Source organism: Microtus oregoni, unplaced genomic scaffold (assembly GCF_018167655.1).
Source record: "Microtus oregoni isolate MIOR12 unplaced genomic scaffold, Mior012 000035F_ref0000213, whole genome shotgun sequence".
In the NCBI taxonomy this organism is placed as follows: Eukaryota; Metazoa; Chordata; class Mammalia; order Rodentia; family Cricetidae; genus Microtus; species Microtus oregoni.
The window spans coordinates 24306314-24332912 of NW_024543094.1; the positions used below are offsets into that span (position 1 = coordinate 24306314).

The 26599-nt window shown below is 40.7% G+C and overlaps 1 protein-coding gene across 9 annotated transcripts in view; it reads left to right on the top strand.

The window, feature by feature from the left end:
• The window catches only part of Cacnb2 (calcium voltage-gated channel auxiliary subunit beta 2), a 350927-nt gene that overhangs the window by 183570 nt on the left and 140758 nt on the right, over nucleotides 1-26599 (top strand). Inside the window, exon 1 of one of the 9 annotated variants that reach the window (XM_041630536.1) lies at nucleotides 9718-9888. The exons of the other annotated variants lie outside the window; for them this stretch is intronic. Within the exon in view, the coding sequence (XP_041486470.1) occupies nucleotides 9838-9888 (51 nt within the window). The 5' untranslated portion in view covers nucleotides 9718-9837. Of the gene's footprint in view, nucleotides 1-9717; nucleotides 9889-26599 lie in introns of those variants that run through there. 9 annotated transcript variants of the gene reach the window in all.

The following is a 26599-nucleotide window of genomic DNA, read 5'->3' on the forward strand; positions in this document are numbered from 1 at the left end:
TTAATCTGTTTCACATAGATATTAAAAATGTACCTTCAAGTATATGTTATGAAAGATAAAATAGTGTGGGAATAATAATTTTACTTTGGTCAAAACGTCTAAGACTCTATTGAGAACGCAGAATAGAGGGTGGAATCCAAGACTATGGTTCTGTGGGGATTTGGTTGTCAGTTGATTGGCTGCCTTTTCACAGTGCCTGGGATAGAACCCAGGCCTCATGCAGACTAAGAAAAAACTCCAATGATCTACACAGGCTCCAGAGTTACACAGAGAAACCCTGTCTCCAAAAAAAAAAAAAAAGCAAGCAAACAAACAAACAAAACACCCTTTATGTGTCTTCTGTAATCCATAGCATCTGCCTCATACTCTACTGGCAATCTTTTTAAAGGAAGCATTCAAATATTATGTACAATGTCTTGAATTACTTAGGTCTATTCACTTACTAGAGAAAGTCATCACTGGTTCTAAGACTAACTCAAAAATTAATTTTAGTGGCATGGAAGGAAAACTTTGCATTCTGAATGTGGGTTCTAAGCTTCAGGAATTCTGAGATATGCTTTTCGGGGTCAAATTGACAGCAGGAACAGATCCTGGAAGAAATAACGAGGCCAAAGCATCCTCGTCCCCACCTCTTCTCTTGTTTTTCCTAGGATTGCTTAAGTGGAAACGGCAGATAAAGTTACTCAACTTATTCACCCAGTGTGGTATTCTTTTTAAATACATGTCATCCATTAATGGGCTATGAGAAACGGAGGTTAGTTTCAACTCTTTCAGATAGCTGACTGTGCTATGCTTGAGTCTAACATGCCACCTCCAAATGATGTTTTTTTAGGGACAGTGTAAGCTCTTCGGCAGGGACAAAGAGCACAGAAAATTTTACATGAAGTGTAAAAATTGTACTATTTAGTGTCAGCCTAGATCGTTCAGTGGAAAGAAAACTCAAGCGCGTGTGTATCTATTTCCATTTTTTTTTATTTTAACTTGGCATGTCAAATTGGTTCCTATTTTTATTTCTTGAGAAAATAACGTGTTTGGCTGTTATTTACTAAAACCACATGTGAGTCTTTGCGTGTGCATACACGCTAGCATTCTGTTTGGCAGATCTGATTCACTGTCTGGCTCACGCATACCATAATTACCCATATTCATACGCATATCACGGTCTTTGTAATCAAAGACAACACTACTGATGCAGAAACTCCCAACTGGGGTGTGAGCGAAGGAAGTGCTCCACGATCCTGGCTGATTGGATCACCAGTCTGGACTTTGAAGTCTGACCTGGCCGCTTGGAGTATGTGGCCTCCAAAATTCTGCATTTTTTCCTGTCTCCTGGCAACATCGTGTATTTGTACTCTGGCTTCCACATCCCTTTCCACAAAGGTCTGCTGCTGTTTTAGAGTTTAAAACAACAATTGGCCAAGTTGTCTGGGTTTGAACAATCAGAATGACTGAAGGCCTTCCCTGCCTCTGTTTACACAGGCAGTCACTGGACTGCCTACCCTCCTGGTAGCAGAATGCCTTCTTTTCTAAAAGAGTTTGTGTGTTTCATTAGGACAGCCCTCTAGAGTTCTAACAGTGTTATCTTTGTCTTCCTTAGGATTTAACCCACACGAGTTGAATCTGGGGCTGGGAGAATAGGGTGGGAAGCTAGAAGGAACTTGGAAAGTAGCTAAGGCGAAAATGTTGGTGTGACAGTTCCCAGATCAAGGCACTTCTGTACTTACAGTTAAACTCGGTCAGCTACTGCAGTGGCTCCTCCTCTATAGATGTCACCTCCTTCTAGATGACAGTACTCTTCTTAATTCCCCCACATTCCCTTTCTTGTCCCACCCGCTCTGAGGCAACCTGATCTAGAAATGATAAGAATTAAGCCGGGCGATGGTGGCGCACGCCTTTAATCCCAGCACTCAGGAGGCAGAGGCAGGTGGATCTCTGTGAGTTCGAGACCAGCCTGGTCTACAACAGCTAGTTCCAGGACAGGCTCCAAAACCACAGAGAAACCCTGTCTCGAAAAACCAAAAAAAAAAAAAAAAAGAATTTCAAGGGCTGTTATCTTTGGTTCTGACTGAGAGCACCTCTCATCAACAGCTGATATGAAGAGAAGCTTCCGTCGGCTGGGTGTTTGGATCTTAGCACTGTGGACTGAGCTAGATCAGTGCTATTGTGGACTGCAGAACATTAGCAGAATTCTCAGCCTCACCCACCTAAATACCAGTGTACCTACCCACCCTTCCCTCTTGTAGCAATCAACGATGGTTCTGGACATTGCACAATGTCTCCCATGGAGTAAACTCGCTGAAGGAAACTAACATTTCTTTGGAAACTCTGCAATGGCAAATATGTGCTAGCTGTTCTGTGTAATCTGCCAATCATCCTTTGGAGTCTGACCCCATCTTTGTACATTAGAGACCTGGGGAAAGACAGGGATAAGTATTTTGTTGCTGCTGCTGTTATTTGTTATTTTTGTTATCTTCTTTTCTAATGGTCAACAATAAAAATAAATTATAACCAGCAAATTGAATTTATTCCTAGAGAAAAAAAGGCCTTATTTTTCCATGCACTTATTCTATAAAATGTCTGTATACTTTTTGTATTCTCCTAATCAAGGATATCTAAATTGAAATTTTACCAGAAGTATGAAAAGCCAATAATTACTATTTGGTGGGGATTTATTTATCTGAATTGAAGTTTCTTTCTCCTTTTGATTCCTATAACATTGGAAAGGAATCAAATTATCTTGAATTTTTTATTCCTGTCAGTTTCAGGAGCTGCAAGCCATCTCTGGGCTAGTACCCGTCACTTGCTCAGTGCAGGTTCCTTGAATGGCCAGTTTCCTGCTCTGTTTCTTTGTTCATGTGCCTGCTGTTCTTAGCTTTTTTGTTTATGATCTTCCAACCAACTCAGTACAATGTCTCACAATCTCATTTGAAAGCAAGAGAAGCAGTATCCCACTGAACACATAAGAAAAAATAATATTGCTTAGTATTAGAGTATTTTTGCAAGCTTGTGAAAACACTGATATTTCATGTAGAATTTTCACCCTCATCCTTATAAAATCATAAGTGTTTTTCTTTTAAAACCATTTTGAGTTATTAGCTTTTCTCTATTTTTTTATATATTTTAGCAGCATTGTAAATCAAGGTGGACTGGGCATGGAAAACTAACAACCATATATGTTAGTGTCCAAAAGAAAGACACTATTTCATGTTAAAGGTTTATTGCCAGGTATAATGCTTCCAAATTTTCAGGGTATTTATTTAAAACAAAATTTATGCCTTTAATCCCAGCACTTAAGAGGCAGAGGCAGGCAGATCTCTGTGAGTTCAAGACCACTTTGGTCTACAAAGTGAGTCCCAGAACAGCCAGGGCTACACAGAGAAGCTTTGTCTCAAAAAAAAAAAAATGTAATAAATATACGCTAAAGGGTTTAGGCTTTTGTTTTTTGCAATTATTATTGGAATGCAGCCCCCCCAGGCTTGCCTTCCGTTTGTTAACCCCCTGCCTCCTCCTCAGGAGTACTGGTATCATGGCCAAGATCCTTGTCTTCTAAAGGCACTTTGGTGTTGCTTGGTTGGTTGGTTTTGTTCCTTGAGGGAACCAGCAGAGTGATCAAGCCAGTTTGAAAGATTTTCAGAGAAACATCCTACTTGGAATCATTGGAAGAAATAATGCTTCGTTAAGACTATGATTTTTGAACTGGTTAATCCTCTACAGAGCAATAAAGCCATAATTTAGAGGTTTATTTTTCACATAAGACTGAAGACATTTGTATTCTACTAGACAGACTCATTCTATTGAACAAAGTCATTTGCATTTCTGTAAGATTTCTGCAGGCTGGTGTCTGCTTTCACAGAAACACAAACTATCCTCTCAAAAAGAAAATGTGTCAAAATTGAGCGAGGATCATATGGAGCAGTTATCTCGGGGCCTCCATGGGTCTACACCAGGTCCTCTGAGTACACTATAGCTCTCAGTTTAGTGCCTTCGTGGGACTCTGGAAGGGAAGAATGAGTGAGGTTCTGATTCTTGTGCCCTCTCTTGGGCTCTTTTATTTTTCTGTTGGCTTATCTGGTCTAACTTCATTATGATGGGTTTTGTTTTATCTTATGAAGTTTTATTTTGTTTATGTTTTGCTGTTATCTCTTAGAAGCCTGTTCTTTTCTAATAAGAGACAGAAAGGGCTTGTATTTAGATGGGAGAGGAGATGGGGAAAAACTGGGAGGAGTAGATGGAGGGAAAACTGTATTCAGATTTTAGTGTATGGGGGAAATCTGTTTAATAAAAGGAAAAAAATAAAAAACAAAAGCAGTCTCAAAATGTATTAAATGAAGATTTCAGGCTAGGGTATAGCTTGGTGATGGAACCCTTGAGTATCATATACAAGGCCTTTTTTTCCACCCATCACTACGAGAGAAAAGCCAGTTTCTCTAGAAAGTTACCCTTGCTTGCCTGTTTGTTATTAGGAGGGAAAAAAATGACATTGGAAAAGTAACACAAACCCACTGTAGAAAGTTTTGAAATGTACTAAACTTTTGAAAAGAATTCCTCAAACGACTGCCAACAAACCACAAACACAGTTAATAGTCATAATTTCTTACAAGTTTTTTTTTCTAAAATTTTAAAGTAGAATTCTTGTTGGGAAGGGAAAAATTGGTTGTGTGTCTTCTTGTTTACCCACATTATCTAATTAAAATGTTAAATGACACACAATGGTGGATCACAACCTTAGTACCAGTACTGCCCAGGGGGAGGCACAAGTTTCTCAAGTTCCAAGCTACTTGGAAAGTTTCAGGGCAGCCTGGTAAACCCAGCAAGACACTATTCATAGGTGTGAGATTGGGGGAGTGGCAGAAGAGAGAAGACAGGAAAAAAAAAGAAGGGAGGGGAAGGGAAAGGAAGACATGAACATGTTAATGCTCTAGCAGTTTATATGTCTTGAGTCTTGTAAGGATGTTTCCTAACTTTCTGCTATTTGCTATATTATGTTAGAATGCAAAACATTGAAACCTATATATTAACCGATGGTATAATTTTGGCCTAATTAAAAGAACATAAAAACATAATAAAGTTTGCTCTCACTTATCCCAAAATATTCCTTTTGAGATATGACCACTGTCCTGTCGCTGTGTGACAAAACTTTTCCTGAGGAGACACAACAAGTCTACTCACTCCATCTAGCAAGTCTGCCACAGACCAAAATATGGATACCACCAAAGTCCAACTTAGTGAACCAATGAGTTTGATTGAGTTATTTACAGAAGTATGGCTGAGGGGTTATTCATAGGAGCAGAAATGACTCAAAGATAGCTGCATAAACAATGTCTACCCCAGTATTGGTGACAGTACATAAAAGCTGGCAAACTGGAGCACTCTGTCCAACCTGAAGACAACTCAGAAGGTTGGAGAGTGTCCCTTCAAAGTGAAAATAGGCGAAGTTTCTCTTCTGGACCACCGGCTCTCAAAGAGACTTATTATTGACTTCAAGTCCTCAGTCAATAGCTTAGACTTATTGCTAACTGGCTCTTACATCTTAAAGTAACTCGTATTTCTTATCTATGCTCTATTACATATCAGTACCTTTTTCAGCATAACAAATTCATCTCCTGCTTCTGCTGTGTCTCCTCAGTTTGGCTCTCTCACCTAACTACTTCCTGCCTGGCTATTGGCCAGTCAGTTCTTTATTAACAATGAGAGCAGCACATCTTCACAGTGTACAAAAGGATTATTCGACAGTAGTGACTCTCTTCTAAACCTCTTACAGACTGGTTGGCTGGTTTCAGCTTCTTACAGGCAGCTTGACTGGTCTCAGTTTTCTCGGCAGCTTTTGTTCTATGAGAGTCATCTTTTCAGCTCAGGGTTGTTAAGCCGAGAGATCTCAGCTTTTGTTGTTTACTCTGGCAGGGAAGGGCCTCGTGAATCTGGTCAGTTTCAGGGACTTCCTGGAGCTATTTTGAATTGTTGATCTTCTTGTTTAAGGACCTTCCATTGCAGGATGGAATGTTTCAATCTATAAGAAAACTGTTTCACAAAACTTGGTTTTGGTAGTCATTACTTTTCATATTTATCTTTATAGATATGTATGTTGTATTTTTATTGGTTCTTTGATTTCCATGTAAATGTTTGTTGAACATATTTATCTTTTTCTCTCAATTCTTCCTCAATTTATTCTTCCTTTCTCTACTGACCCAAGTTTATGACAATCATTTTTTTAAAAAATCTTCAAGACCAATTTTGTGAGAAGAAAAAAGACCAGTTTATGCTGCCCAAATACCTTCAGATTTATGGTCTTTGTGCTGGAAAGTGTTCAGCTTCCCAAGGGCTGCACTCTTAGAATTGTCTTTCCTTTTCTCAGTGGTTAACAGATTCCAGTAGCTCTGTAGTTTCAGGAAGAAGTAGATGCTCATTTCTCTCCTTGCTGGAATTTGTCTGGCTTGGACTGGCATGGGTCTTTTACATGTTGTTATAATCACCATGAGTTATTTTGTAACCACTTGTATAAAGTACATACTATTTTTTCATACTTTGAACTTTATACATAATTTGCTTATAATAAGATGAAACAAAAACGACCATATCAAAGTTGAACAAGGCAGGCCAACAGGAGGAAATGAGCCATAAGAGAAAGCAAAAGAGTCAGAGATGCGCCAATTTATACCTCTGGCGCACGCCTTTAATCCCAGCACTCGGGAGGCAGAGACAGGCGGATCTCTGTGAGTTCGAGACCAGCCTGATCTACAGAGCTAGTTCCAGGACAGGCTCCAAAGCCACAGAGAAACCCTGTCTCGAAAAAAAAAAAAAAAAAAAAAAAAAAAAAACAAAACTAAACTGAAAGCTGTAATACATACACAGAAGACTTGGTGCAGACCCGTGCAGGCCCTGTGCTTGCTGCTTTAGTTTCTGTGAGTTCAAGTGAGCTGTTTTTTCCCCTCTGACTCTAACATTTTTTCTGACACTTTATCTACAAGTCTCACTGAGGGGAATAATTTGATGGCGATATCCCATTCAGAGCTGTATGTTCAAAAGTCTTTCTGTGAAACGTCTGAATGTGGGTCTCTGTATTTGTTCCCATCTGCCACAGGAGGAAGCTTCTATGATGATGGTTGAACAAGGCACAGATCTATGGGTATATACAATATCATTAGGAGTCATTTTATTGACACTTTTTTTAGACCTGTAGTATTTGGTTTTACCTGAGGTCTCTGAGTCAAATAAGACATTGGTTGGCTAATTCCACAAGCTTTGTGCCGCCATTGCCCTAGCATATTTTGTAGGCAGGACAGATAGTAAGATAGTAGATCAAAGGTTTTGTGGCTGGGTTGGTCTTTGCAGAGCAAATGGATTCAATTCCAAGAACTCATGTAGCAGCTCACAACCATTTTTGACTCCAGTTCCAGGATCTCCAGTGCCTTCTTCTGATCTCCATGGGCATGAGGCTCATACATAATGCACATACATAGAGACAAAATACTCATATACATAAAATGAATAAGTCTAAAAAATTAAAATCCTTGTGAAACGTTAGAGTATAGGTTGGTGATAGAGGACTTGCTTTGTAGGTATAAGGTTCTAAATCAGGCCCTTCACACTGAAAACAAATTAAGATGCACAGCATAATGTTTTGATGCCCATTATGTTTTACAATATATCTACACAGTGAGACAAAAGTGAACCTTCATTTTCCAACACACAGCGAAGGCAACTAAAACTGAACTTCCATGTGATCTGAAATCAGAAGCTAGAAACCAGTGTGGGGAATGAGTTTCTTCACACTGGCCTTAGTGGTGATTGTTTCGAGTCTCACACCAAAACTTAGGAGAACAAAAGCAAGAGTAAGCTGTTGCCTATGACATTTGCTGTCCCGTACAGCACTTGTGGAAATACATTCTACACATTACTAGTGGTTTGTATACTGAATTATATAGGGGACAAAAGCTATTTCCAATATTTTTAAATGACTGTCTTAAAAGTACATGTTCAGTACAGATGCAATATTCTTCAGATAATTAGTGGATCCCACAGAGGCTGAACCAACAGACAGGAATATCTGGCTACTGCATTGTGGGAATAGAGAGTCCAAAATATGAGCCACGACAACTTCAAGTCCAGGGTGCCTCTCAGACGACAGCTTTCAAGTTACTCCTTATCTGTAAATGCTGGCAGCCACGGGACTGTCCTTCATTTCAAGGACTTTATATAAATGGAGGTGGCACAGCACGGAGCTACGGCCCAGGAGTGAACCAAAGGGGCCTCCCCGCATAGTTGTTGTCGGGGCTGACAAGTTTCTTTGGAGAATCACTAGAAATATGGAAAGCTTTTAGGTCACGTACTGCCTGCCATAACTACACAATGACCCCACTCTGCTGGAAGGCCATGATAGTGTGAAGAAAGAGTGACCGAGTTTTCATAAATCTTTATGAGTGAACAAAGACAGAAACTTCATCGTGTGTCACAAAACTCCCTTCTGCTTTGGATAACTTTGCCAACCATTTGAAAGTGTGAAGTGTCTAGTTTGGTGACACAGACCTATAATTCCAACTGTTTGGGAGGCTGAGACAAGGCCTACCTGGGCTACAGAATGGACAAATGGCTAGCCTGAGCAACTCAGTGAGAACCTGTCATGAAATTCAAAACTGAGCTACTAGAAAACAAACCCTTAGCTTGAAGGTTGGCAGTTGGCTTTGTTTCTCACCACCCCACCCTTTTGGCATGGGTTTTCTCAGTGGAGCTGAGCTGGTGGCCAAAAGAGCCTCAGGGATCCACCCATTTGCATCTTTCCCCTCAACTGTGCTGGGGTAACAGGCATGCAACTGTCTCTGGCAACCCTTGCACAGCGGGAGGGCTAGGGATTTGAACTAAGGTTGTCACGCTGTACAGCCAGCGCTTTTACCCTTGGGCCATCCCTGTTTTATGTTTTCTAGATAGTTACCCTTTGTAATATGCATTGTGCCAAGGTCCTCGCGGCACAGAAGGAATCACTTTGGTTTTGTAAAGTGTGTGTGATTTCTTGTGTGCTTGGTTTTTGTTGTTACTAGTGTTTGAAGATAGGGTATGGTTTTATAGCCCAGTCTCTTGTTAGGTAGTCCAGGCTTCCCTTCAACCCAGTCTACTTCAGTTTCTGAGTGCTGGTATTTTTGACCACTACACCTGGATTGAAAATGTCTTTTGAAGACACGTTTTCAATTTTAGATAAAATAAATTTAATCAAGCAGTACTTGACTGGGAATGTAATTATGTGCTCGGAGAACTTGGAAGGCAACGAAAGAGAAAAGAAAAAGATCACTTTCCTGCATACAAAAAAGAGAGTCTGTCTTCATCGGGTGGGAGCAGAAGGATGTTCTCACTGTTCTCCGAGACCCTTCAGGACAGTAGTTGAACACGAACAGTGTATCCGGTTGCGCAATCCATTGTTCTATAGTGCAGAAAGTAGCTTTAAAAGCCCTGTTGTGGCCAGGGCTGCCTGAAGGCATGCATCTGATATTAATGAAGTGTTACTCTGCTTTGACAAGTTTACAGGCGTCTCTCTTCTGAGCCAGCTGACGTAATTCAAAGTAGGAAAAGAGCCTCCCACTTGGCCTTGGTTCACCGATTGTGATGGGCTCCCCTGCCTTGCCTGAAGTGGTCCCGGAATCAGAGAAAGCTCTTGACATCTGAAGAACTTTAGAAAGTCACAAAGTCATACTGACTAAGAATACACTTCTCAAACCAGCAGGGAAAACTGTAGCCCGTGGTATTTTCCTCATCAGCACAGCAAGGCTCGGCCACCTTTAGCTCGTACCTGGTTCTTGCGCCTGTAGACTATTTCTCCGGAGTTCTGCACACATTTGGAACTGGTCTGGAATGCTTGACAGGCACCTTGTGTCTTCTCAAACTCAATGCAGTATTCCTGGGGTAAGCAGACAGGGGCGAAGGGGAGGGGGGGGCTGTCCAGAAGAACTGTGTGCTCTGGAGAGAAATGGGAATGTACCGAGCTTTTAATGCGCCCTTGCTACAATCACGCTAGCTGCTTTGCTGTGTAAAACGTTTCCTGCCTTGCCAAAATATCACAAGCATTGTGCTTGTTTGAATACTGAGGTGGGTTAAGTAATTAAAACAGTAACTCTGGTTTCAAATAGTCTTTATGAGATTCCATTAGTAGCTTGGGGAGGGAGTTAGGGTCAGGCGAGCTTGATAGAGACAAAATATGCTTTCTGTCTGCAAGCAGGTACTTGTTGAAGACCCCTCTGGCAGCTTGGGCACTGTACTTTTGGCTTCTTTCTTCTTGAGGTCTTTCTAAAAATCCAGATGTTTTAACTTCAAGTGTTACAAATTAAGATTGTATTGTAGTCTGTCTTTTTTTTTTTTTGCTTTTTTACATTTTGAATATATAAAGTTCAGACAAGAGAGCCTACTGTTTAAGACACTTAAAAGTATGGCACCTTACCACACAAAGACTGTTAAGTGTTTTAGATTCTGGACTTTTACAAAAAAAATGTCATATGTTATTAGTGGCATGTAAAGCAAGTTTTTATAGTGTAGTCTTATAATAATCATCAAGTTGTTATGCATCAACAACATCATCTAAGACTAGGAATAATGGCATCTGTGTTTAAGATGTCAAACAAATTTTCAAGCAAATTGTATTACTGGGGATATTATCTTCCTTTTTCCTGAGAAAAACGTTGGAAAATCAAAACAGCACCAACAATTAAATTAGCGCTCGTAAATATCAGTCATGAGGTTACAAATGCATGTTAGTAGGATAAACAGATATTTGATAATCAATTACATTCAGAGAGGCTAAAAGTTCTTACTAGATTTCCTGATTGTTTCAACCTACACCACTCTTGGTTTAAGAGGGGAAAATACATGTTAAGAAAATAGTTGTGTAATAACCATTTGTTCTGAACTCCGTCACATAAAAATATCCGCACAACCAGTAAAGCTGAGGGCCCTTGGCTTCATTCTGTGTGATTCCTAACTAGATGACTTCTTATGTTTTCAAAGGATACAGAACCTGCTCCTTCTGTTGGCACACATTCAGTTTTGTGTACAGGCTGGGGGTGAAGGTCAGTGGTAGAGTCCTTGCTTACCTTGCACAAGGCACTGGGTTCAGTCCCCAAGGCTTTTTAAAAGTTAAATTGTCTGTACTGTAACTTATATTCCTTCTGGCTCTGATGTGGCTGCCAACTTATTCACTAATACAAAGGGTTTCTGGATGTTAGAAATAATTCACTTACCAATTTTTCAAATGTTATGTCTGATACAGAAATTAGTCAATACCTCTTTTGCTGTGCCTTCTTTCAGTGACATCTGGAATTATTGTCTCTAGTAAGCTGCCTTGCTTTCCAAGAATAGTCTCAGAAGTGAAATAGCTACTTCATTTTTTTCCTACAGAGAAATATTAACGAGGAAACTAGCATTAACAACCGATAATGAACTTTTACAACTCACAATCTGGACTCTAAGTGCATTTCGTTTGTACTTAGAAACTGGGGGCGATGGTGTCATGATTGTTTAACCATAGTGGCGGTCTGTGCGACTCTAAATGGGTAGTTTATCCTATCGCTAACTTCACTCCTGTCTTGAAGTACTGATGAATCAGCCTGAGGAGGTTTGTCCTTTTAAACTTCTTTCCCGAGCCCTGGATCTCTGTTCCCTTTGACCTGACTAGTACTCATTTTAAGTTTCTATTGTTGTTTGGTTGACTTAGGGGGCAGCATCTTTCTATGTAGTCCAGGCTAGCCTACAACTCACGTTCTTCACTTTTCAACCTCCCACATACTGGGATGACAGACAAGCACCACCACACCTAACTTGTTGATTTTTGAAGCAGGGCCTTACTATTTTGTCCAGCTTGACCTTAAACTTGCGATCTCCTTGCATCCGCTGCCTGAGTACCTGAAATCACAGGTCTATGTCTAGTTTTGTTCACCTGTGTTTGAGTAGGACTCATAAATGAATGGATCTTTTTTAATGATTAAAGTTTAAAGCAACACTTCATCAAAACTTTATTCTAGTGTGTTTAACATGATACTCTTTCTCAAATTTTCTCAGTAATGATAGAAAGAGTTCTCTCAAGACTGGGCAGTCATACGGGGAATTGTTTGATAGATATGTTGAGATATATGTCATTATGTGCATCTACGTATATATTGTAGAATAGCTTTTGAGACTGTCAAATGAGCTACATGCTCTTTGTTTTTGCTTTAATCCATGTATGAATCTGTGTTATATCTGGTTTTCCCGAAGTTATTTCAAATTCCAACTACATGAAGACAGATTTGAAAAACATTTAATTTTCATCTCACCTTGAAATGAAATTGTTAAATCAGTGCATTTTGTAGAGATGCTTTTTAGTACAAAAGCCAACAAATGTATGGATGTACGTCAGATTCCGTGGACTTGCTGCTTCTCATGTATGCTGGTCTTGCTGGCACGTGAGTTGCTTGAAAATGACTTATCCATTGGCGGCAGTTGCGTACCATCATTGTTAAAGCAAGAAGGCTACTTCTTCTGTGTCTTTGCATGCTTTCCTCCCTGTGACAGTGGCCACTCGGATATGCGCAAGCCTTTCTGACTCATTTTAAATAGTAACCAGAATGCTTCCTCTGACTTCCGCTTACAGCAAGTATTTGCACCTGGTCAGTCTCGACGCTGAATTCTCTATATTCCCCTTACTGTATTTTGAGATTTGCAAGTATTCTGTCCTCATTTATGACATCTGTAAAATTAGGAAGAATAATATACATTTGCAAGAGGATTTAAAGCAAATCAGAATGCATAGACTCTGATTATACGAAATGGTGTTTGCAGTTATTAAAGGAATACAGATGTCTTCCTGCATCTTCTGAAATGACTTGGAATGAAGGCACTTTCCTCTGTGACACAAACTGGTATTCATGATGGGAAACAAGGAAAGTTATGTTCTTTACTGACACAGAGGAGTAAGGGACCCCTGGGAAGGGGACTCTTCACTGGATATCTGTGGCTTGTTTATCAGAGGGTTGGATGGGAGGGCAGTACAACCCTCTGAACCTATGTAAACATATCAGCATATCAACTATGGTCATTTTCTACTTTCAACTGATTCTCAAAGTTATCTTCATCCAACAAACGGTGAAGAACAAGTGCTTAGGTATGGAAAGAAGGGGATAATGGGAGTCAAATATTCCAAGAGAACTGGCTTTTTTAAACAAATTTTCTTTTTCTTTATTCTTTTTTTTTGGGGGGGGGGTTCTCTGTGGTTTTGGAGCCTGTCCTGGAACTAGCTCTTGTAGACCAGGCTGGTCTCGAACTCACAGAGATCCGCCTGCCTCTGCCTCCCAAGTGCTGGGATTAAAGGCATGCGCCACCACCGCCAATGTATAGACCAGGCTGTCCTCGAACTCCAGATCCACCTGCCTCTGCCTCCTTCAGCAAATCCTACCGGTCTGCGCCACCAGAACCGGCTTCTTTATTCTTTAATGATTAGGGCAACTCAAGGGAATCACTAGGGACAATAACGTCACCGCTACTTAACAGTAACACAATGTGCTTGGTTCATGTTGGAGGTTTTACTCTGTGGTTCCGTTCATTCCTGTTGCAGCATTATGGAGAATCTACACAGGGACATTTGTTCTTTTATACGTCTTTCAAAAGCCGAAACTTTTTGTTCCCTTTGGTCTGACTATTGCCCACTTTAGATTTTTATTGACTATTTAGTTTAGATTTAGGGAACGTTAGCTCATGAGCATGCATTTCCCTTCCTTTATGTATTTATGAAGGCATATAATGGCCTAAGGCTACAGGTTTCTGTGTCTTTTTACAAATAAATCTTGAATTTAAATGCAAGCAGATGTCAGTAAGTCTTCGTGGGCCATATAGGTGTCCAAAGATGCTGGCCTCACCACCTAGAGCTGCCAGGCTATTGCTGTCACCCTGTCACATTAAGTAATTGTCTTATGAGAGTGATGGTTTTGTGCACTCCTGACAGATTTGCCAAATTATTTTATTACTAAAGCTTATCAACATGAAGAAGCATTTTACCCTTCAGAAATTCAGTTACTACAATTAAAAGTGGAAGAAACCTGAAAAAGATGCCATGGGTGTGGGGGCCACCTCACCACAGCACGGTGCTCGGGCAGGAACTTACACTGCTTACACTGGCATGCTGTCATCGAGCTCCGTTCAACAGCTGTGTGTGCTTAAACAGTTGTCTCTGCAGTACGTACGCTTTCATGGACTACCTTTGCCCTTCAACCTTATGTTGACATCACAGTTCAGTCACAGCGTTATGTAATATTGTGTAGATTTGCCATTATCTGTCCAAATATAGTTATCATTTGTTGTTGAACTTTTCTGTGTATATTTATGTATGCATACACATGTGTGTATGTGCACATGTGCAGACTCACATAGAAAACAGAGGTTAGATATCAAGTTAATCTTCCTCAAATTTTCTCCGTCATAGTTTCTGAGACAATATTTGAGAGATCAGAAAACCTGGAGTAATTATCAATTCAACCAAACTGACTAGCCAATGAGCTTCAGGAATTAGTCTGTCATCATCTTTCCCTTCCCCAGAGCTGGAGTTAGGGACACAAACCACCACCCCTGGTCTTTTGTGTGAGGGCTTGGGGTCTAAACTCATGTTTTATGGTAATATGGCAAGAAGTTTACCAAATGAGCCATTTCTCTAGACGCAGTTATTGGATTTCAGACCAATCTATAATTTTATTTTTGTAGACAAACTTGTAGTAACAGTTGTAACTATATATATTTTTGACCCAATGGAATAATTTCTATTGACTTAATTCTCAGATATGGGTCTATTTGCATCAATAAATAGGTTTAAATGTTCTTATTCTCTCTGGCTGTGCCTTTGATATTTCTTGTTGAAATGATTCTATTGACAATGCTACTATCACAACATATTATCAAGAGTCTGAAGCAAAGGAGCATAAAGCCAGCCTGGGCGATATGGTAAGACCTCATTTAAGAAAGTAAAATAAGTCAGTCTTATGAAACTCTTGACATTATTCAAATAGCAGAATCATTTAAATGATTTAGAGGGCTGTTAAGTGTTACCCAGAATCAGACAAAAGCTACGTCCAACATAAGATGCACTTAAATATGAGAAGTAATGGCTGCCTCACTTTTATGTTGTAGTTGTTCATTGTCAAGTACAGCCAAAGCCAAGAAAGCATATTCTGCACTGATTAGGGGCTAGCAGGCTTGGCAAAGGGACCGTGTAGTCTTGTGAGTGTTCTCTTTTCTACTGGTCATTTAGAGACCTGCCTCTCTTCCTGTTAAGAGCTGGAAGCTCTTTTGCTGTCTGGTTGAACCTGTAGCCTCCTGAATGCTGGCCAAGTGCTCTACCACCAAGCTTTGCCCCAGACATGAGAAATGGAATTTCCTATGCTGTTTCTTAGTAAGGATAATCAAAGTTGTTGCCGTTTTGATCTTTGTGTAAATTATGTTGTTTGTTAGCCTTACAAATGATAGTGACCTGATTTTAGTCTAATTTCTTCACTTCGTTACCTAACAGTGGCATTTTACCCATCAAAGAAAACAAAATCTGCCTTTCAGAGTCATCTGAGGTCCTCATCTACACTACCAGCACACACGATAGGCATACTATTGTCAGGAAGGTGGGTACCAGTGAGGCTGGCATCAACTCAGATCAAACAGGGCTTGCAGTTCCCGTGTAATAACTGAGCAGACTTCAGTATACTTAAAATCACAAAAGCATGTGATTTGATTGATTCGATTTTTGATACTTTCCCTGGTCTCCTAGTTTGTAGCAAGATAATTAACAGTGCTGGGTGTGCTTGTGTGTGCGTGTGTATGTGTGTATGTATGTGTGCATTCATATAGGTGCTGGGGGTGGGAGTGAGGGTCCATTTATCCTGCTTCATCACTTCCTACCTCATTTCCTTAAGACAGGCCTTCACACTAAACCTGGAGCTCGGCTGTGGCCTGATTGAGCTTTCTCTACTCACCTTACCACGGTATTGAGGTTATAGGCACATAGTCATGCCCAACTTTATACTGGGGTCCAAGTTCAAGTCCCCATACTTAGGCAACAAATGCTCTTATCCACTGAGCCATCTCTCTAGTTTCTATCTATTTGTTTTAAACATAGTAAATGAATTTAATCTTAGTGTTCTTTAGTCTTACTGTCCCCATTGTCCTGTCTAAGAGGATGGAAAGGCTCAGAAGCTGACACAACATTCTCAAAGCACCTTGGGTGGGATAGCGATTATCAACTAGTTAGTCTTTCAGGCCTAGGAAATACTTGAAGAAAGCATATTCAAAAAAAAAAAAATACCACTTTTGTTTTGTTTTTTTTGTAGCAGTGTAGACATTTCTGTGGCATGAGAAGTCCCGAGATTGAAATTCCCATGTGAGAATCATGCTTTTGGCTGTTTTGTGACCTGGTTTAATAAGGTTGAATGTTCAATAAAAATACTTGGAAGACTTCTCCGAAAGCGAAGTTCCACATGGGGAGGTTTTGTGCATCCAGCTCAGCTTAGCTTCCAGGATTTTACAGTGGCCTGCGAATAATTTATGCTAATTTGACTTTTGGGTATTTTTGAAAAGAGGTTGTGTAAGCTTTCAAACAATACAATGTAAAAAAGTAGCTGTCCTGTGGTGGCCAAGAATATTAATCACCTACACACGACACAAATCAACAACGAAATGAAGTTAAATGAAGGTGAGGGAATTACCTAGTGCTCTGACAGCCAGATAAAAAAATAGATTTGGGCGTATGCAAATTCCGAGGACAAAAAAGCTAGGAATGTTCATAATATAAACATGGCAATTTAGGTAGAATGCTCAGAAAATAGAAATCAGTTGAAGATTTGAAACTTGTAGAGTTCACTTTAAATGAACTTGTTTGCCGAGTGGCAACAATTCCTGAGTCAATTTGCCAACTGCCCCTTTAAAATGATTCAATTAGGATACATATGTTTCCCATTGTAGTTGGAAGGGGAAACCCAATGTAGCTCTGTGGACTCAATTTGAGCATAGTAAAGACTGATATTTTTAAGAGACCCCAATGCTGTTCCTTCTTTGTGTTCATAGGAAAGATGGCGATTTACAGGACTCTATGGGGCTTTGGTAGGTTTGGACTTCTCACGAGAACCTCCAGTTCACTGGTCCTGTGTGACTTTTAAGGGGTGAGAGAGAGACTACCCCTGGGATAGAGCATGTCAGTGCCCTGTGAATGCTCTTACACAGTGAAACTTGGCCAGTAATGTTATCACAGGACACCAAAGTAGAGAACAGTGGGATTGAAAAATTGGGACAGGAAAGAATAACTCGTAGTAATCTACCTTGATAAGCAAGTGCATGGCTTAAATGCATTCCAGGAGTTTCGTCATAAGAACCCACTCACTTTGATTTTCTGCCTGCTGTGTCTTTGGAAGGGTTTCGTTTTACTAGGCTTAAAGGTTTAAAATACATACTTAATTTATTGTTTGAATATAAGAAGCTACATGGAGTGAGTTGCAGAAGTGTTTTATGTATAATACTGTAAACATGCCTCTAGCATTTCACAGCCTATGATGTTCAAAGGAAGGAGGATCTTCTAATAGATAACTAGCCATCATAAACATTATAGGTGGGATATCAAGAATGTGTTTTGAATTCACCGGACGCCTTATGTCCTTGCCATTCTTGTAAATTATGGGTTTATAGGATATTGTGTGCTGTGTTCATGAGTATGTGTGGTCATGGGTGAGAGAATAGAAGAAGGTGTGTGTGTGTATGTATGTGTGTGAGAAGGAGAGAGACAGAGACAGACAGACAGAGACAGAGAGAGACAGACAGAGAGAGAAGGGAGGAATAACTCAATTCACCTTTTTGTTTTACTTTTCTTTCGTTTTTCTTATTCTTTAAGATAGCATTTTTCATTGGCTTAGAGCTTCCTGAGCTAACTGGTCAGTGAGCCCCAGGGAGCTGTCTGTCTCTGCCTCTCTAGCTCATGGACTACAAATATATAGCAGAACACCTGGGTTTCTCCTCTCCCTCCCTCTTCCTCTTTCTGTCCTCTCCCCTCTCTTCTTCCTCTCCTGTTCCCTCTCATTGTGTGTGAAATTTACTGGTTGAGCTATCTCCCCGGCCACAGTTCTAGAATATTTTAGTGGACTTATTTTTCTTAGTGAAATGCAATAGTCATTTGGCAATAGGAAAGTGTGACCTTTTCTATAAAAAGTAATTAAAAGACAGAAATCTTGGACTCTTTTTGTGTAGAAAAATGTGATTCCTAGACAATAATATGACTTGCATTTTAATTTTAAATGATGATATACTTTAAAATAAAAAGTGAACATCAAAATTTTATCTGACTTTTCCATAAAATCTAATTTTTTTCATGGACTTGAAGAAACTAGTTAGGAGCATGAATCTTCTCAAGTATTTTTAGCTTACTATCTTTGTTTTATTTTTTAAATTTACTTATTTAGTTTGTGTGTGCACATGAATGTGGAGGTGGATGTGTATTGTTGACCAGTGTGATGTGGCAGAAGACAACTTTCTGAATCAGTTCTCTCCTTTCACCTCTAGGATTCTGAGGATGGAGGTCAGGTTGTCAGGTCTGGCGATCAGTACCCACTAAACCATCCTACTGACTCCAGCATCATTTTGTTTTGTTTTGCTGTTTTGTTTGTTTGAGGGTTTTTGTTGTTGTTGTTGTTATTGTTTCCAAGACCGCTTTTTTTCCGTGTATCTTTGACTGTCCTAGAATTCACTCTGTAGACCAGGCTAACCTCAAACTCACAGAGATCAGACTGCCTCTGCCTCCTGAGTGCTGGGATTAAAGGTGTGCTCCACCACCACCTGGTTTGAGTATCTTCCTAAACTAAACATGTAAGTTTTCACTTTCTTCATGGTCAACTACTCTGTGGTGATTCGGTAAATGATACGTGTCAAAATAAAATGGGCCGCTGAGACATTCGGAACTCATTGGAGGGGAAAAGAAAACAAAATATTTGATAGGAGAGAGTGGAATGCTCTGGGGATTGGGATCTGTTGACATACCTCATTTATTGAAATCTAGTTACCTTTTCTGCTCTGTGAGAGGAAAGCCTCCCTGGTAACCTCGTGCATCTGAGAATGCCAGCGCAGTCTCCTCGCGCTAACATAATCCGTATCTGTTTCTCTGATGTTAAAATGCTTGAGCAGGGCTTTAGTTCTAGGGTAACAATAGTGTTGTGATTCCTTTTGTCGTTTGTTAAAACATAAACTCATGGATAAATATTAGGGAATAAGCCTGAGAGATCTATGATCAAAATATGGTCCTGCCCCTGTTAACTTCCCAGATCGAAAGGGCCGTGCAATCCCTCAGCTTCTCCTCTTACTTCCCTGTGTGTCCTTCTGTCTCCCTCTGGGTCCACCAGGAAACTCTTGGGTCCATCCCGGCCAGCTTAATGTGGACTCCGCTCCACACTGAGACCGAGATCGGACTCTACCAATGGTTTTGACAGAGCAATCAACACAAACAGATCTCCCCAATGCAATAGTTCCTCCTAGGCTAGTGCAAATCCATATTCTGGTTTATCTACGAAATGATTTTCATACATAAAATTATGAGCAAGTGTGGGCCTAGAGAGGTGGCTGAGTGGGGAAGAGTGACTTCTCTGTTAGCCTGAGGATCTGAGTTCCAATCCTCCATACCCATGTAAAAGGTTGAGTGTGGCCATAAACACCTGTAAACCCAGCAATGTGGGGGATGGAGACAGGAGGGTTTCTGGGTCTTGATGGCTACCAACCAAGTCACAGGTTCAGTGGGAGACCCTGTCTTAAGGGAGTGAGGTGGAGAGAGTCTTAGAACAAGACATCTGACATCATCGTCAGGCCTCCACCAGCGAGCAACCCAAAGGTGTACCCCCATACAAATGCATAGACTACACACATAAACAATAACATTTAAAATATATGTAAGCAGATATCTAGAGTTCTACCTCGGTGGCAGAACACTTGCCAAGCATAGACAGGGCCCTCAATCCAGTTCCCAGTAGAGCAAATCATAATTTTAATCCGGAGCAGGTTTAACTGGCTGAGATATCGTAAATTTCCATATTTAAAAATTTGAAGTAATGATGATACTTTGCTGTGGACCTCAAGGGTCCAATATAATATGAAAACTTGTAAGTAAGAGAATCAAATATATGTTAGTGAGAAATGAATTATTTAACAAATACTCGCTAAGGATGCTTGTGTTCTTTTCCTTCTAATCTGAACGGTTTCCTTGCCAGTTTGGTGATCTGACCCAGCCCCAGATGAGTCTCTTGGTGAGGTCCCAGTCAGGGTTGTCCAACATTTTGCTGTTGTAATATCACCCCAATATCTGCTCCATTTCTTTCCACCCCATATTGCTGTTCACACGGCCTGCAGGTTGGACTCTGTCCACCTCTCCACCTTTTTGCTCCAGGTCAGAAGGCTGTGGAAGTCTTTCTGGGAAGAGAGAAACACCAGCTGATCTAACCCGCTTGTGTTCCAGCAGAAAGCCAGATGGAAGTGGATTAGTCAGCTGCTTAGTATCCACGGGGGACACTGGAGAGACTGGAAGGAAACTAAGGTCACTGTGTTTTATTTGTATTTGGCTGTAGTTGTTTTTTGCTTATTCCTTCACCGGTGGCTCGGGGGCATTTTCAGGACAGTATCATGACACACTAGGGCAAAGGCCTAAGAACAGAGTAATGGTGAACAGATGAGAAATGAGGTAGTGAGTAGCTGGAAGAACCTGCTCTGGACCATTCTGAAAATAGGTTCAACAACTGCACTGTGTATGCAGACTGGCAGGGTCCGAGTATTAACATATGACACAGCTATTGAGCTGCTTGGCGTTTCTTTCTTTAGAAGTCTCTTTGAAAACAAAGCAATTCTAGAGTGCCAGGTGCTTAACATCCTACTTCAACTGCCCCTCGGTGATCTTTCTAGATATGTGGCTGCTGAATATAGACATTTTATTTCGTAAACCTTTCTTGTAATTTTTCTTTTCCAAATTTATATATATATAAATTTTTATATATATTTTATATATATATAAATTTTTACTATATATATATATATATATATATAATGTAAAAACTTGAATCCTCTTTTTGGAAATTGGGCTTCCATAAATGACTAACCTTTTGGTGTGATTTTATACATGACTTGTTCCTGAGCTAGGAAGTGATATTGTATGAGTGACGGTAACACTTGAATAAATGGGACCTCTTTCGTGCTTCTTGGATACTGCGACAGAGCCTCTGCTAAACACTTCACTCATGGTGTCAACCAGAAAGGTCATGGTGGAAGCCCAGCTGGTCAAGCTTCCTACCACTCGCCTGTCTCTCTCCTCTGATGTGTCTGATTCAAATAACACCCAGGTTAAATATGCCTAAAGCAAAACATAGGTGGTTTTGCATGAAGTGTTGGACTTCAGTGCCACACAGATCCCAGGAGTGGCTACTGAGGCGTCAGCCCCATCCCATAGCCGCTGGGCCACTCGTACCTCCTCATTCCTCTCTGATGGGAGCCCCTACAACAGGAAGTCTGAGCCTCTACTCCATTTCTTCTGAAATTGATATTGCCATCACCCAGATCTTTCAAACATATTCAGCATTCGCTTTGCATTTGCTCATTATAGACCCACCCACCAGGAAATCCACCCCTGCCTACTGCCAGGCTGCCTCCTGCTCAGCACCTCCCTCATTATCCCTGTGTGTGTGTTTTTTTAATTCCTCCAACAAGTCAAGTATTTTCCCTTTTCACAGGTGTGGGCTTGAATGTTCTTCCCTGACCCTCCAATCCAATCTTTTTTAAAAATTATTTTATTTTATTTGTATGGATGCTTCGCCTGCATGTATGTCTGTGTACCACACTCGTGCTTGGTGCTTGAAGAGGTCATTGGATCCCTAATTAGAGTTACAGATGGTTTTGAGCTGTCCCAGGGTTGCTGGAAATCAAGCCCAAGTCCTTTGGAAGAGCACCAAGTTCCCATAATGGCTAAGTCGTCTCTCCAGCTTCTCTTCCTCTGACTTTTCATGCCCTTGATGGTCTTTCCATCCTAACACCCAGCAGAGTCAACTCTGCTTATACAGATGTATTTCATTATGTCTGGCATTGCCAAAGCAGGGGCTGTGGTAGAGTAGACAGAAACGTCTCTCTGTGGAGGCCACCGTCTATGATGAGGCCCCATCTAAATGCACATCAGCGGTGACATGTGACACAGCTGTGGCCATTGGTGGCAATACCTATCCACTCTTCGTAAAATTCTAAACAAATCTTCAATTGGTTTACAACAGAAATTTTGTTTCTAGAAAAGCAGGCCTATGTTATACCTAGGCTAAAAGCTTTGTGCTTTTGTGAGAAATTGAATTAAAGTCTAAGATCCAATAATTGTACAATCCTTATTGCTTTTCATAAGACACACATTGGGCTTGTGGATCATACTCCGTCTGCAGCTACGCGGGCGGCCTATGTGCCAGGAGGTATGTTTGTGTCCTTAGCTGCTCTCCCCAAATGTTCTGCAAAGCTCTTCAGTTGCTGAGCTAAGCACAAGGGCTTCACTAGATTTCTTAAATGGCCCCTATTAGTCCTACCACCCCACAGATAAGGTCCACTGAGCGCAAGAACCACCCTTTGCCTTAAAAACTATAGAAGCCCTAACATCTAGCATATTGCCTTCATCAGGACGGTAAATGTCACATGCTTAAGGCATTAATAAATAAAATTTTCTGTGGAGATACCTGGGAACAGACAGGAATGGAGCATTTTCATTCAGTCAACAAATATTTGCCGAGACAACGGCTGCGTGCCAGGCGCTGCTGGAGAAGAGCCGCGAGTGAAACACATCCCCGTTCTGATGAGCTTCCTCCCTCCGTATGGGAAGCAATCTTGTGACTACAATGTGACACCTGGATTTCCATAAAAGGTGACAATAATCTTGGCACGTGAAGTCTTCCTTAGTTCAGAATGCTTACTATATATAGTTTAGGCAACTGATTACAAAGCAGAAGACGGGCTAGGGACACAAAACAGCAGAAGGAGAGGGAGTTGTGCCTGAGATATGGAAATTGTGCTTAAGAAACAAACAATCAAACAGCAATGGGAGCCTGGAAATAGCCTGGCTATTTATAGGTCCTTTATGTCTGTCAAAAATCTTAATTCAGATCTTTTCTGTCATATACAATATGCATGACGGTATCAGCAATGCTTTAGGTAACATTTTTCTCTTCTGTGCATTGTGTGTGTGTGATCATGTGTGTATGCGTGCCTGTCAGTGCTTGCATGCCTGTGTGTAGGTGTTAAGGACAGAGGGTGACTTTGAATTTTTTTCTCATTTGTTCTCTTCCATATTTTTTTGAGGCAGAGTCTCTCTCTAACGTTGAAGATGGAGGAAGGTCATTGGTTAAAAAAATAAAGAAACTGCCCTTTAGCTCTAGCCCTTACTGGCTAATTCCGATATCCCAATCAACCCATCTCTAATAATCTGTGAGCACCGGTCTTACTGGGAAGATTCTAGCCTATGTCCATCCTGGGTTGGAGCTTCATCGCGTGTGTCTCAGAGAGCAGAGCTATCCATGTGTCTGCCCAGGAGAGGGGAGCATGGCGTCTCTGCTCCAGAGAGCAGACATGTAGAGTCTGAGCTCACTTCCTCTTCCTCCCAGCATTCTGTTCTGTTTACTCCTCCCACCTATGTTTTAACCTATGAGAGCCAGCCAAGCAGTTTCTTTATTTTTTTTAACCAATGACCTTCCTCCATCACTTCCCCTTTTTCTGTTTAAACAAAAAGAAAGGAAGGCTTTAACTTTAACATAGCAAAATTACATATAACAAAACAGTTATCAAGTAAGAATTAGTTACAATATTTATATCTATTTTATCTTTTATCATAACAATGGAAAACTATAACTATCTATTCATTCTTCAGCTCCATCAAAGACTCCAGAAGGATATAATACTACCTAAGTAAACAAGAAATAAGAAAACTCTAGAAATGATAGAGACATCTCACTGCCTGGACAGTCACCCAAAGTTCTTTTGTACCGTTGGGGCATCCATCTTCAGCCTTCAGGTCCATAGTATCCAGCAGACATTTTCACCAAGCAGGAAATTCCAAAGACAGTTCAGTCACTTTCTGCTGTATCCTGCAGAATGTCTTGCAGACTCTTTCATGAGTCAGGAACCCCGAAAGACCATCTCACCTTTAGGCAAGTTCAGCAGTCCTCTTTCTGTGGGTTCTTTGTGTCCAGTTTGTGCAACAGTCCAGGCAAGAGCAGTTTCTTGCCCAAATGGCTATCAAACTCCATCTTCAATGCCCATCTTCCTCTTGAAGTAGATTGGTGCCACCAGGAGCAGACATGTCTCATTGTCATGAAAAGTCCTAAGTTATTAAAATATTTTAAATGCCATATTCTGCAGCCTTTGAGAGATATGAAGAATGTCTATCTAACTGAAATATATCTCTATATATCTAGAAAATCTAACTAACATGACTACAAGCTTTACTATTATTGGTGATTATCCATTAACAACCTATATTTTCTAATTATACATTACATTTATAAATGAACTACACAATCATAATACCTTAATCAAGAGCAGAAATACATATACATATAACAAAATTGACCTTAAAATCCATAGCAATGCAAATTATTCATACCTATATCATTTCCCTCTTTAAATGTAAAAGAACATTTATAAACAATATTTTGGGAACATGGGCGCAGTTTTTTCTCTCCAAACTGCTTCCTGCTGAATGGGGGTGCTGTTAATCAGATCATTTATGATGTAAGCTGTGTGCCAGGTTTATCTCAAATGGCAGTTGAGTGGTGTAATTTTTTGAGGGTGTTCACAGGAACTTTTCGGGAGGTAGTGGTCTATCATACCAAATTGGGATAGATGCAATCCACAGGGTCTGGTCCTCTGTGAAAACAAAAGAAGACCCTCTCCAAAGCATCATATCCTTAGACCCAAATTTTGAAATCATAATACCCTTATATCCATTCTGGTTTAGCTTGGCAGCCCATGTAATGAAATGTGTCTCTGTACTTAGCTCCTTCACAGTCAAAAATTTTAAAGAAAACACAATGTACATAATCCAGACTCTCTGTGAATTTTCCATTTTTACATGGCTTATTTTTCTTTATTTCTTTTAATCTCTTAACTATCTGTACTCTGTCTCTTTAAAGACTTTACCTTTTTTTTTATACCATTAACTTTATTCTCTATATTTTTTTTCTTCTCTCTCTCAAGCCTACGTACATTCATCTAACAGTGTGACTCATTTAGTGGTCTGAATCTGTCCTATTGTGAATCTGCAATTTTTTACTATCCAGGAGCACTTTTGATTTGTGCCTTTAAATCACTAGGTGCTTAAGAATCTAAGCTGTGACATTCCTAGGTCAAAAACAGGTACTGCCTGCTGGCCCCGCCCAGTCCAACATGGCGGAACCGCTCGAACCTCTGATCCTTGCACATTGCACCACTAGCATGGCGGAGCTGCTTGTGCCTCTGAGCTGCAGCATGCAATGTCCCCCTTTTAGGCACACAGCAGTCTAGTTGCCATCAAACAAATCGTAGCACTTTACTCCAAATGCTCCATTCAAAAGCTCTGTCAACCGCAGGAGTCAGACAGAGATTGCAATGGCGGCACAGCCCAGAAAGCCCGCATTTTAAAACAGCCAGTTTTTTCCTGCTGCTGAGTCAGGAAAATTTCAAAATGGAGGACTTACCATTTTGTGCTAGCTCTGGGGCCGCCAGGTAGGAGCGGCACTCAGCACTTTAATTCTGAGACTGAGCATGCAGCACAGAAATTCTTTTCATCCAAGTTACAGCCAAATCTGACACGCAGAGCACTGCACAGTCTGAAAACACACCATGCCCTTCCGCCTGCCTAAGCATGATTCGGCCTTCTGCCCAGGTGCAGTTGGGGAGCGCTGAGACATCAGCACTGTCTCATAGCACTCTCCTTCTGATCCCAAGCGAGAACACAAACATCCAGTCCCATAAAATCCTTTGAAATGCTTTAAAGCCACAGTTTGCACTGGCGGCACAGTCCTAGGAAGCCCCAATTTAAAATGACACAGCTTTTTTTCTGCTGCTGTTGCTGAATCAGGAAATCTCTCTATGGCACGCCACCAACAAACAGCAAAAATCTGTGTTAAATTCTCTCTCCCTTATTTTTAAGCCTTCTCAGGTTTTTAAGTGGATTTAGTCCATCACGTCTGGGCGCCACTCTGTAGTAATAAGAGTGGCGGGGCTGCGTCCCAGGCACCTGGCTGCCCACATGGCTAGCTCTAGCTTATGCCCCGAAATAATTACACCGAAACTGTATTCTTTTAAACACTGCTTGGCCCATTTCTGTTTAGCCTCTTCTAGGCTAGCTCTCGCACCTGGACTAGCCCATTTCTAATAATCTGCTATAGCCCACGAGCTGGCTTACCAGGAATGATCTTAACCTGCGTCTGTCTGGAGTGGGAGAATCATGGCGACTCCCTGACTCAGCTTTTTTCTTCCAGCATTCTGTTCTGTTTACTCCACCCATCTAAGGGTTGGCCTATCAAGGGGCCTAGGCAGTTTCTTTATTAATAAGAAATCACTCCCACATCACTCTAAACCTGTCCTAGACAGTAAATACAGA